The sequence below is a fragment of the Pogona vitticeps genome, chromosome 3, assembly GCF_051106095.1.
Source record: "Pogona vitticeps strain Pit_001003342236 chromosome 3, PviZW2.1, whole genome shotgun sequence".
Taxonomy (NCBI): Eukaryota; Metazoa; Chordata; class Lepidosauria; order Squamata; family Agamidae; genus Pogona; species Pogona vitticeps.
In genome coordinates this window covers 159,385,417-159,396,279 of record NC_135785.1, presented here as the reverse complement: position 1 = coordinate 159,396,279, position 10,863 = coordinate 159,385,417, and the positions used below count along the sequence as shown (strand labels likewise).

General features: G+C 43.0%; 1 protein-coding gene across 1 annotated transcript in view; it reads left to right on the top strand.

Annotated features, from left to right (window-relative positions):
- The first annotated feature begins 1,435 nt into the window (after positions 1-1,435).
- The window catches only part of SLC15A1 (solute carrier family 15 member 1), a 44,350-nt gene continuing 34,922 nt past the window's right edge, over positions 1,436-10,863 (top strand). Inside the window, exon 1 of the mRNA XM_020801594.3 lies at positions 1,436-1,510. Coding sequence (XP_020657253.3) covers positions 1,507-1,510 — 4 coding nt within the window. The 5' untranslated portion in view covers positions 1,436-1,506. The remainder of the gene's footprint in view (positions 1,511-10,863) is intronic.

The following is a 10,863-nucleotide window of genomic DNA, read 5'->3' as shown; positions in this document are numbered from 1 at the left end:
GCAGAGGTGCACAAGGCCCCCAAAGTTGGGGAAAAGTGCCCCCCCACTCCAGTTACAAAATGTCCATGGCTGCAATAGAACAACATAGAATATAATGGAAATTACTTCTCGAGTAAACAATGACAGGATTTTGATGTAAGTTTCCCGATTCTGTAGTATCCATTTTCACTCATTAAAAAAAGTAATCAGAAATGCAATTTTTGAATCAGAGGCTTTCCACCACCCCCAGCAATTTTAAAAAACTGAACCATTTAGCTCAACACAGTTATTAAGGAGATAATGACTGGATCCATCTGCATTTTATATGAAGTTGTATTAGCATTAGTGTCTAAATCTCAACCAAAATGTATGAATAATTTAGGTAGGTTGCTACTGGTGTTACTAGAGTTAGAGAAAACAAATTCACTTGTGGCACAGCAATAAACTCCTTAAGAAAATTCAGCCATATCAAACTGTATATGTGTGTTATAAATATTCTACTTGTAAGTAAACTATACACTGTACACTTCTTTTACATAAGACACAAAAACACAGTTCTTGCCTACTAGGTTTTGTTTTTCTTCACTGTTTGTATCTCAGGAGGCAATGTATTTTCTAATTCAGGTCAATGAGCAAAAAGAAAAGACAGTTGTGAAATGTTTGCTTTATTTTATTTCTTATCAGGATTTTTTTACTTACCTTTTAATCCTTCAGTTTTTCTCTTCCTTCCGACTTTTGGGTCTCCAAGTAAGCAAGCACATTTTTGAATGTCTCCTTCCTACCATCTCCTGTCAGTTGGATTTCCCCCTCCCAATATTCTAGCATTTCTATGAAAAACAAACAAACAAACAAATAAATCCCCTTTCTCTTCAGACAGTGCCTTGAAAAATCCCACTAAAATACTTAAAACTCACTCTTTCCCTCCCAGAAGCTCCCTTGCATGACAAATAGACATTCAATGGGTCAGTCTTGGTGAAGGGCACCTGTCAAGTTCATAGAACTTGGGGATGCTACTCAGAGCACGGAAGCGCTGGTAGGACCGGGGAGGGAGGAGAGCTTCCTTTCGTTATGATTCCACCAAGAAATATCCTAAATAGTTTGTTTTTGCGCTGGGGTGTAGCTGCTCTTCTTCCAATTGCAGCCATGCAGTTGCCACCCCAGCCCTCTTCCCATTGTCTCATTAATGTTGGGTGGCTGAGGTTAGTTAGGGAAGGCAGCCGCCTCCCACTCCTTGCCTCCGTCCTGCCCTACAAATTGCTTCTGTGGGGATATCGAGAGCAGTGGTTGCCTTCCTTCCACAATGGAATGTTGTTGTCGTTCCCTCTCGGGGAAAACTCCAGGGCGGGATAACTGAGTTCCTCCTCGCCTCCCTCCTGGTCCAGGGCGCGGGGTAGGGCTTGGAGGCGAGCCAAGGCCAAAGGCTTTTTAAAGAAAAGCCCTCCCGCCTTCTTCTCTTCTCTGCAACCAGAAGTCGCCCGAGAGGGACCAGCACCAGCTCCAGCACCGGCACCACCCGCGGGCGCTCCAATGGGTATGGAAACGTGAGGGGGAAAGGGCTTGGCGCCGTGGTCGGACCCGGGCACCTGTGTGGGGTAGCGTTGGTGGCGCCCAAAAGCGCCCTTCAAGGGGAGGTCTGAAACAGGCTGGTTTCTGGGTGCAGGTGGGCGCCCGTTGACCAAGGGCTGAGAGCCCTTCTCTCGGGGGAGGCGCGTGCGGAGCTTTCTGCCCCTCAGCCGCCGGGGTGAGTGGGTGGGGGGGTGGAGGAGTCCGAGTGATTCTCCAAGCCATGAGGAAAATCACACTTTTAACGTGACTCTCGGGAGTCCACATGAGTTAGCGGGAAACCACTTCGGCTGCACCGCGCTAAGCACTTCTTTAGGGAGAAGCTCCGTGAGACCCGGCGGGCCTTCGCCTCTGGTTCTAATGGACCCGATGGCTCCTTCAGCAGTTGCAGGACGCACCTCGGGGAGGGTGAGAGATAAGGGGAGACTTGCAGCCGGCTTGCCAGGGGCTGCGCGCACCCTTCACCGGCGGCGGCCGTCGTCGTGTGGGTGCGCGCGATCTACCTTGGCGCTGCCGGGCGTCGCTGAGGGCACTGCTGAACGGGGTGTGTAAGAGGCGAGGAAAGTGGGAGGGAGGGCTATTCCCTCTCTCTCAATTTTCCCAAATTAATAAGAGGGTCTCCGGTAAAAATGAGGGCTCAGCGGCTCCCTCCGCTATAACTTGGCTGCCAGATGGGCGGCATAGAAATCAAATAAATAAACAAATAAATTACTTTTCCCCCCCCCCACATTTTTAAGTATTTATTTAAGAACAGGGATGGAGAATACAGAAAATAAATTACTGAAGCGTGTGCGGCGGCCGCGTCACCGCCTTGCTCCTCGCTCAGGCCGGGACCTAAGCGAGAAAGCAGTGCCGGCGCTTTGGAAAAGCTTTGATTTTGGCCCGTCTTTAAACAGGCGAGCGTGGTGGTGGTGGTGGTGGTGGTGGTGTTTGCCCAGAGGCCGGCCTCTAGCCTGGCCTCTAGCCGTGCCACGAGACCGCCGAAGTGGCCGGGTGTAGCCCCGGGACCCGCTTCCCGCCTTTGGGCAGAGCGCGCGCTTCTGACCCCGCGACCAAGAAATGACCCAAGGTGACTCGCGCTAAAGCAAAAGGGCGGTCAGCCTGAACGCTACACGCCCTGTTTAAAACACGCTTGTGTCGGTTAATGGTGCTGAAAGCAAGGAAACGTTCTTGCTCCCACGCGAAAGCAACTTAAGAGCTTTTGTGGCCGCGCGACAAACGATGATCTCTAGATCACCACGCGCGCGTTTTCCTGGGCGAGAGGGTGATACAGGGTTAGTTCAAGACCAGGAGCAGGCACCACATCCAGGACATAGCAGGGAATATTTGAAAACCGTCTGCACCCTGGCCAGGGAGGAACAAAATGGTAGGCGGAGTTGGAGTCAAATGTAGGTGGTGCCCAGGCCCAAGTAATTGTAGTTTCATCCCTGTGCTTCTCTCTTGTTACAGTAACCACACGTAAGCACTGCCCTTCAGTTCCTTGATCTTTTTATCTTGGCTGAGCCTCCCTGTTGCCCCACAGCATCAGACAGTGCAGTCCAAGGAAAACATTTTTTTCCAGTGCATTTCTGAGCAAACAAAACAAAGCAGGTGGAGGTGGGGAGGTGGTGATAAAGGAAATGTTAGTGTTGGAGGCAATGAAAGATAATGAGAGTCACAGCCTTAGACTTGTTCCTCTGGGAGATGGCCACTTGTGTGAGCTGACCACTATCCCTACCCCAGGACTTCTTGCCACCTTTAGGAAAGGACAAGATGACATCTTTCTCCAATCCAGTTTCTTCCCACTCTAGAAGCTGCTGGATGGGCTGTTCAGCTTGACTTCCATGAGATAGCTTTTTTTCTGGAGGCGAAGAGTAGGCGGTCCTGCAGAGCCTTATCTTTCAGTTACACCCAAGGTACTAACCTTGTTTAGGGAGCTCAGGCCAATTAGAGCAGCGATGGAGAATTACTTTGAAGTCTACCATGGGGCTAGCCAAGAGGATGCTACAGATGACCCCCCAACATCAGGCAGCTGGCAAAGTGGTCTCACTCTTCCTGAGGGCATGGTGAACCTTGCTGTGCTGAATAGGTCGTAGTCCAGGGAAGTTGTGTCCTGATAAATCTGATAGTTTTTAAGCTACCACAAGTTTCTTTGCTGCTGTATTTGCTGCTGCTGACTGATACAGCTGTGCGAGTTATGCCCAGATAAGTATATGACTGCAAGCTCAGTTTTCACATATACAATGGTGCCTCGCTTAACCAGGATAATCCGTTCCAGTAAAATTGCTGTAGAGCAAAATCCTCGTTAAGCGAAATAAAAAATCCCATTGAAACACATTGAAAACCCGTTCAATGCGTTCCAATGGGCTGAATAACTCACTATCCAGAGAAGATCCTCCATAGGGACGGCCATTTTCGGTGCCTGTAAAGCGAGGAATCCATCCAGAAACACAGCGGGGAGCCATTTTACACAGCAGGCAGCGATTTTTAAGCCGCCGAACAGCTGTTTTAAAAACATCATCTAGCGAAAAATCAGTTCCCGAAACAGGGAACCAATCGTCAGGAAGCAAATTTTGCCTATTAAAACATTTTGCCATCGCAAAAGTCATCGTATAGTGGTTTCGTTGTTTAACAAGGCAATCGTTAAGCAAGGCACCACTGTACCTGGATGGATCAGCCTGAAGCGGTCACTCTCATTCTCTCTCTCTCTGTCTGTCTCCAGATTATATGATGAAACAAGTGTGTATCCTATCAACATATTTAGTTCATTGATAGGCATGTGTTTAAAAGTTCATATAGGACAGTAAAAAGATGGGTCAGTCAGAGGTGGGTCTTTTCCATTTGATTTATAGATTTCAGTTTAGCTAATCAAGCTTTAAAACAAACTAGAAAATTAATACATTGCATCTGGCATGAAAGCAGTGGAGAAATGCATAAATTCTGAAGAAAACAATACTGTAATTGGTCAGTAACTGGGCCTTAAGATGTTTTGATTTGGTGCAGCGTTTTAGTGTGGATAGGGTTGCTACCATTTTTTTCTGGCAAGATTCCTAGGTTTTTACCAGCCGCAAAACAACCTTGAATTAAATGACTAATTTTTGTCCCAATCACTGTATTTCCACACTGGTGGAAGTTTCACCTGTTGAGCTTCTTGTCTGTCACACAGATACTGGAAAGCACAGAAACCTACCACAAGGAGATGGTAGCCCTATCTGGGTGGTAACTGGCATTGTCACGTCCTTAGTGGCTGCCCTTTTAACAGTGACTGATCTGCTTCATTCATAATGGGTGATCATGATTGTCACCACAGTCATAACAACTCTAACCTGTTGACTCTTGCATATCCAGTGCCTGGTTAAGACACACAAAGGGATTAAAACATGTTACTGTTGAGTTAAGGTTATGTTAATTATGCAGAGGAGACTGAACTTTTATAGTTGCAAATGACCTGTTCTTTATGAGAGGTTGTCCCGGGTAAATCAGAAATCACAATGATGTGTGAATTACCTCAGGCAGTGGATGACCCTAGGAGCAACATGGCAATTAAGTTAAGACTGATTTACCTTTGAAGTTTTTAGGGGAATGTGTTGAGGAGAAAAATATATTTGGAATATAAATTATAGTGCAATTATTGTAGTGCTGATAAAGCATTAAAAAAAGCAGAGCGTGCTGCTTATATACCACCCCATAGTGCTTCAAGCACTCTTTGGGCAGTTTACAAGTTAATTATGCAGGCTACACATTGCCCCCCCCCCTGCAAGCTGGGTACTCATTTTACTGATCTTGGAAGGATAGATGGCTGCGTCAACCTTGAGCCAGCTACCTGGGATTGAACCCCAGGTCGTGAGCACAGTTTTGGCTGCAGTACAGCAGTTTAACCACTGCGCCATGAGACTGATACTTTCTAGTGCCCTAAAAAGCCTTGACTTATAATGAGTCCATTGAGGTTGGCATCTAGCATGTGTACAGGTATATAATGTCTCAGATTCCTTTCTCTGGATTCTTGTCCTGCAATTTTTCTTTTTTTTTTCTTCAAGAGTGGCTACTTTTAGATTGTCCAAGGCAAAATACTGAAGCACTAAGATAATGGTGATAAGGTTAGTTGAACCCATCCTTTAAAAAAACTTGGTAGGGTTGGCCTGCACTGGATTCATTCCCTTCACCTTCCTACCTAATTGTTTCCCTTACATTTAACAATGAATGTAAACATTGTTCGTCGTTTAGTCATTTAGTCGTGTCCGACTCTTCGTGACCCCATGGACCAGAGCACGCCAGGCCCTCCTATCCTCCACTGCCTCCCGGAGTTGTGTCAGATTCATGTTGGTTGCTTCGCAGACACTGTCCAGCCATCTCATCCTTGGTCGTCCCCTTCTCCTCTTGCCATCACACTTTCCCAACATCAGGGTCTTTTCCAGGGAGTCTTTTCTTCTCATTAGATGGCCAAAGTACTGGAGCCTCAGCTTCAGGATCTGTCCTTCCAGTGAGCACTCGGGGTTGATTTCCTTTAGAATTCATAGGTTTGTTCTCCTTGCAGTCCAAGGGATTCTCAAGAGTCTCCTCCAGCACCACAATTCAAAGGCATCAATTCTTCGGCGGTCTGCTTTCTTTATGGTCCAGCTCTCACTTCCATACATCACGACAGGAAAAACCATAGCTTTGACTATTCGGACTTTTGTTGGCAAGGTGATGTCTCTGCTTTTTAAGATGCTGTCAAGATTTGTCATCGCTTTCCTCTCAAGAAGCAGGCGTCTTTTAATTTCGTGGCTGCTGTCTCCATCTGCAGTGATCATGGAGCCCAGGAAAATAAAATCAGTCACTGCCTCCATATCTTCCTCTTCTATTTCCCAGGAGGTGATGGGACCAGTGGCCATGATCTTAGTTTTTTTGATGTTGAGTTTCAGACCGTTTTTTGCACTCTCCTCTTTCACCCTCATTACAAGGTTCTTTAATTCCTCTCACTTACATAAACAGTAAACACACATAGTGAAGAAAAGGGTATGGATTCCTAATGTCATCCCATAGTGGTGCCTCGCTTAACATTTTAGCTGATCCCATTTACAAGGAAGTTTCAAATTTCCTGCATCTGTGCAATGGTATCACAGTGTTTCGCATTATGCATGTTCAAATATTGACAGTTCCATTTGCTTATGGCAGGAAGTCTGTTCCAATGAGATACTTAAATACTTTTCCTCTGTACCAAAGAAAGGAACAATCAGTCAATGGTGTGCATCTTATTTATTCATATCATTTATGCCCAATTCACAGCGGGAAAGGGTCTCAGAGTGAGTTAAATGTTAATAAAAACAACATTAGACAGCCTCTGCTCTCCAGCTTATGCTCCAGAAAAGATGTCATACAAAAGGGTAAGGTGAGGAGTAGGGAAAGGAAAATAAGAAAATTCAAGCACAAGTTCTTAATTTTATAAGGTATACAAAATGGCTAGATATAAAGCAGCTGTTATTCTCCTATGGATGTTAGTCATTAGAAGAGAAAAAGCTAAAGAAATAAGGAGCAAAATAACAAGAAACACAAAAGAAAACAAAAGCAAAAAGAAGAAGGAGAAGGAAAAGACAAAGATGTTATGGCACCTTTAACTACTATATTTTAATGTGAATTTCCATGGAAAAACTCCACAAAAGTTCTTCAGACATAAGAGTGAGAATACAGAGAAAACATATATGACTCTAAGATAAAAGAGACAGTGGTGGCTGGCAGATTCAAGATACAGAATTTCACACCTAGTTATATTTAAGACCCCTGTTTTGTGTACAGTTCTTTTATTTTGAAGCATTGTTCTCTAAACAGCAAGAATTATTATTGGCTAAAGGAACTCCAAGCTATAGAAACAACAGCAGAAATAGCATATGGTAATGAGTTAAGAATCATTGACTTTACCTTTGAAGTTTGTTCAGTAGAGGTGGCTGTGGTTGGGAAGGAACCTAACTATGGAAAATGACAGCAGATAACGACATAATTATTGTAGCATTTCACATCTGATAATGGCTTAAGAATCTCTGGCTAATATTTAATCTGTTGAGATGGATTTTAACTATATGTTTTATCTTAGCTGTTTCCCTCTGGAATTTTGTTTTGTAATTTTTCTTCCCCAGAATAGCAACTAGTACAGTACAGAGGGACATTGTTGGCAAAAGATGGCATAGATCACATTAGTAGAGGAAGAAGTAAAAGCCGCCCATGTTTTGTGTGACATTGTTGGGTCCTGTGACTGTGTTGCCAAAGTGAATATGGGGCAGAGCTGGTGTCTGGGTTTTCAGTAAGGAATAGTCTCTATTGCTGTGTCCATGTTGTGTGTCAATAGTTGCTTGAGATTGTGGGGTTGTCTGTAAGCAAGTATGAGTCTGCCACCAAGTGCTTGGAGGAGTGAATTATTCTTGTGAAATCATTTGGAGACCATTTATGATACATGTGAATGGTCTCATTTGCAGGCTAAAAATGACAACTAGCAACATTGCTGACTTATGCCTTGAGCAGATGAGGTTGTCTTGCAATTGTTTGTCTTTTCTATAGCCTTAGTGGAATAACTGCTGGATGACGTTAGGCAAAACCTGGTGGAGCTGGCCTCTTTCTTCTTAGGAAGGATGCTGTGTATATATGATTGTGTCAAATGCCTGTTGTATGTTTGGAACTCTCATCATATATTTAGGCCATATTGTTTGTCAACCAAAACTTACTGTCTAGGACTTCTCAGGTTTTCAACGTGTGATGGATACTGCTGTGGCTTTTGCTCTTAATTATCTGCAATAACATGCAAATTCTACCTGTAGCAAATGTTGAGAGTGCACAGATACTAACTACTTTATGAGAGACTGAATGAAACAGAAGCTGCCTTGAATAAAACTTTTCCACTGGATGCTTATGCATAGAAGATTTTATCTAAATAGATCCTGATTCTTCCTCAAGGTTTTTGTGTCTTTTTGTCAGTGTGGAGGTGAACTGTGTTACCATCTATAGTAGGTCTGGGGAATCTGTGATTATCCAAATGTTGAACACCAAGTCCCATCAGCTGTAACCCAGCCTGATCAACCATAAGGTATGGTGGGAATATGAACTCACCAACATCTGGTGGGCCAAAGACTCCTCAACACTGCCCTACAGAATAGCTAACAGTACTGCCATTTTTTATTTGCAGGTCACATGCTATTAGAATTATTAGAGACATAATTATGGTAGTCACCAATGATAAATATGTAAATATGCTTGGTTTGCAACTCAGAGTCCTAAAGTTCAAATTCTCCTTGTTCTTGAGTGTTATCTCTAAAGTAGTAAAACTGGTCACACAGTACAACAAGAAAGTGCTGATGTAAGTTCTGCTGCCATGTTGACTTTTAATATTCTGATGTGCCACAAACATTTACTCAAGCAGAAAATGGAAGTCTTAAGATTTCTTAGAAGGAGGCTAATAAAACACTCTGCCAAAATACAGATAGTAACCACAATGGCTCTGACAATCTTGGGTTCCACTGAAACCTTTGGGGCAAGTACATTGTTGCTACTAAATGAAATCCTACCTATTTTTCTTACGTTATTTTCAGCAAAACATAAACACAGGCGACTTTAATCATACTAGAGCAGGAAATGAGTGGCAAGCAATGTAAACTGTAGGCAATGTGCATGTGTGCTTGTATGTGAATATATGTTGTTCCAAAGAAAACAACTGTGTGTATGGCGCCTTCCATGTATAATGCTCAACACTGAAATGGCATGGTGATAAAAGCCTAAGTGCAACTGTTAGCCTCAACTAGAATAGATCCATTGATTTAATTGGTGTATTCTAATTGAGACTAACAATAGGGTTTAGCTCACAGTCATATTTTTCAACATCCTGACACAAAGTTACATCATTAATAGTACCTTCTGCTGAATGTGAATTGTAGTTTCAGAGTGCTTTTCTGAATTAGCTGACAATAAATATATATACTTAATGAAACTAAAAAATATTACTAGTAAAAAACACGGGTGGTAACAAACTACGTTGTGTTGTGTAAATGCTAGTGTTGTGCCCCAAACATCACACTTTAAATGTGAAAAGTGTGCCATAGTTTATAGTGAAAGTCAATACACTACCATACGTCTAAGGATGGTAATTATTCTCATTATCTTTAGGTGAGCACTGCCCTGCAAGAGGCAAAAAGGACTAATTTGGTGGGATAGAGAAACTAGATAATAGCATCCCCTTTGATTTCCTGTCCTTTATGCATATTAAACAAAATTCACTAATTTAAAACGCAATTATGCTAAGACAAGCAACAAAGTATTTTACATGTGTGTGGGGGAAGAATTCTGGGAGAATTCTTATCATGTTTTTCAGTCTTGTTCTTGGGTATATAAAGCTTTAAACTGTGGGACATAAACTTGAATTAAGAGGGTGGATTATCATTATTTAGTGTGTGGTTAGGCCAGAATCCTATTGATTATTTACACTGGCATAATTGCAAGAGTTTAAAGTTGCAGTGGACTTCCTCCAACACCATGTTTCAAATAAATCAATAATGTATACTTACCTTTTCTTTGTCCAGCTTTCACATCTATGCATAGTAATTAGGAATACCATAGTATAGATTATCTTTGCCTTGGCCTCCAGTGACATATTCTTACACTTAAGAATCTTTACTAGTTCATTGCTCCACTTCCAAGTTTCAGTCCTCTAATTTCTTGGCTGCAGTCTTCATTTTGACTGATGATTGAACTGAGGTGAACAAAATCTTTAATAATTTCAATTTCTTCATTGTCGATATTAAAGTTATGTAATTACATAGACATGATTTTTATCTTAATTTTAACTGATTCCCAGTGTGGTGTGGTGGACAGAGCGATGGACTGGGAATCTGGAGAACAGGGTTCAAATCTGTACTTGGCCATGGAAACACATGGGGGAGCAGAACTGATAAGAGCCTCGTGGCGCAGTGGTTAAAATGCTGTACTGCAGCTAAAACTGTGTTCACGACCTGGGGTTCAAATCCCAGGTAGCCGGCTCAAGGTTGACTCAGCCTTCCATCCTTCCGAGGTCGGTAAAATGAGTACCCAGCTTGCTGGGGGGGGGGGCAATGTGTAGCCTGTATAATTACATTGTAAACCACCCGGAGAGTGCTTGTAGCGCTATGGGGCAGTATATAAGTCCAATAAATGAATAAATAAAATAAATAAAACCACTCCTTAAATATCTCCCTTATATTGAAACCTCTATTAGGGCTGCTATAAGTCAGTTCTGACAACAGCACAGAACACATACACAATGTTCAACTGCAGTCCTGCTTTGACTCTTCTCTCCTCTTCATCAGGACTCATTTCAAGTCATTGGTGCCTTCTGCCAGTAATATGGTG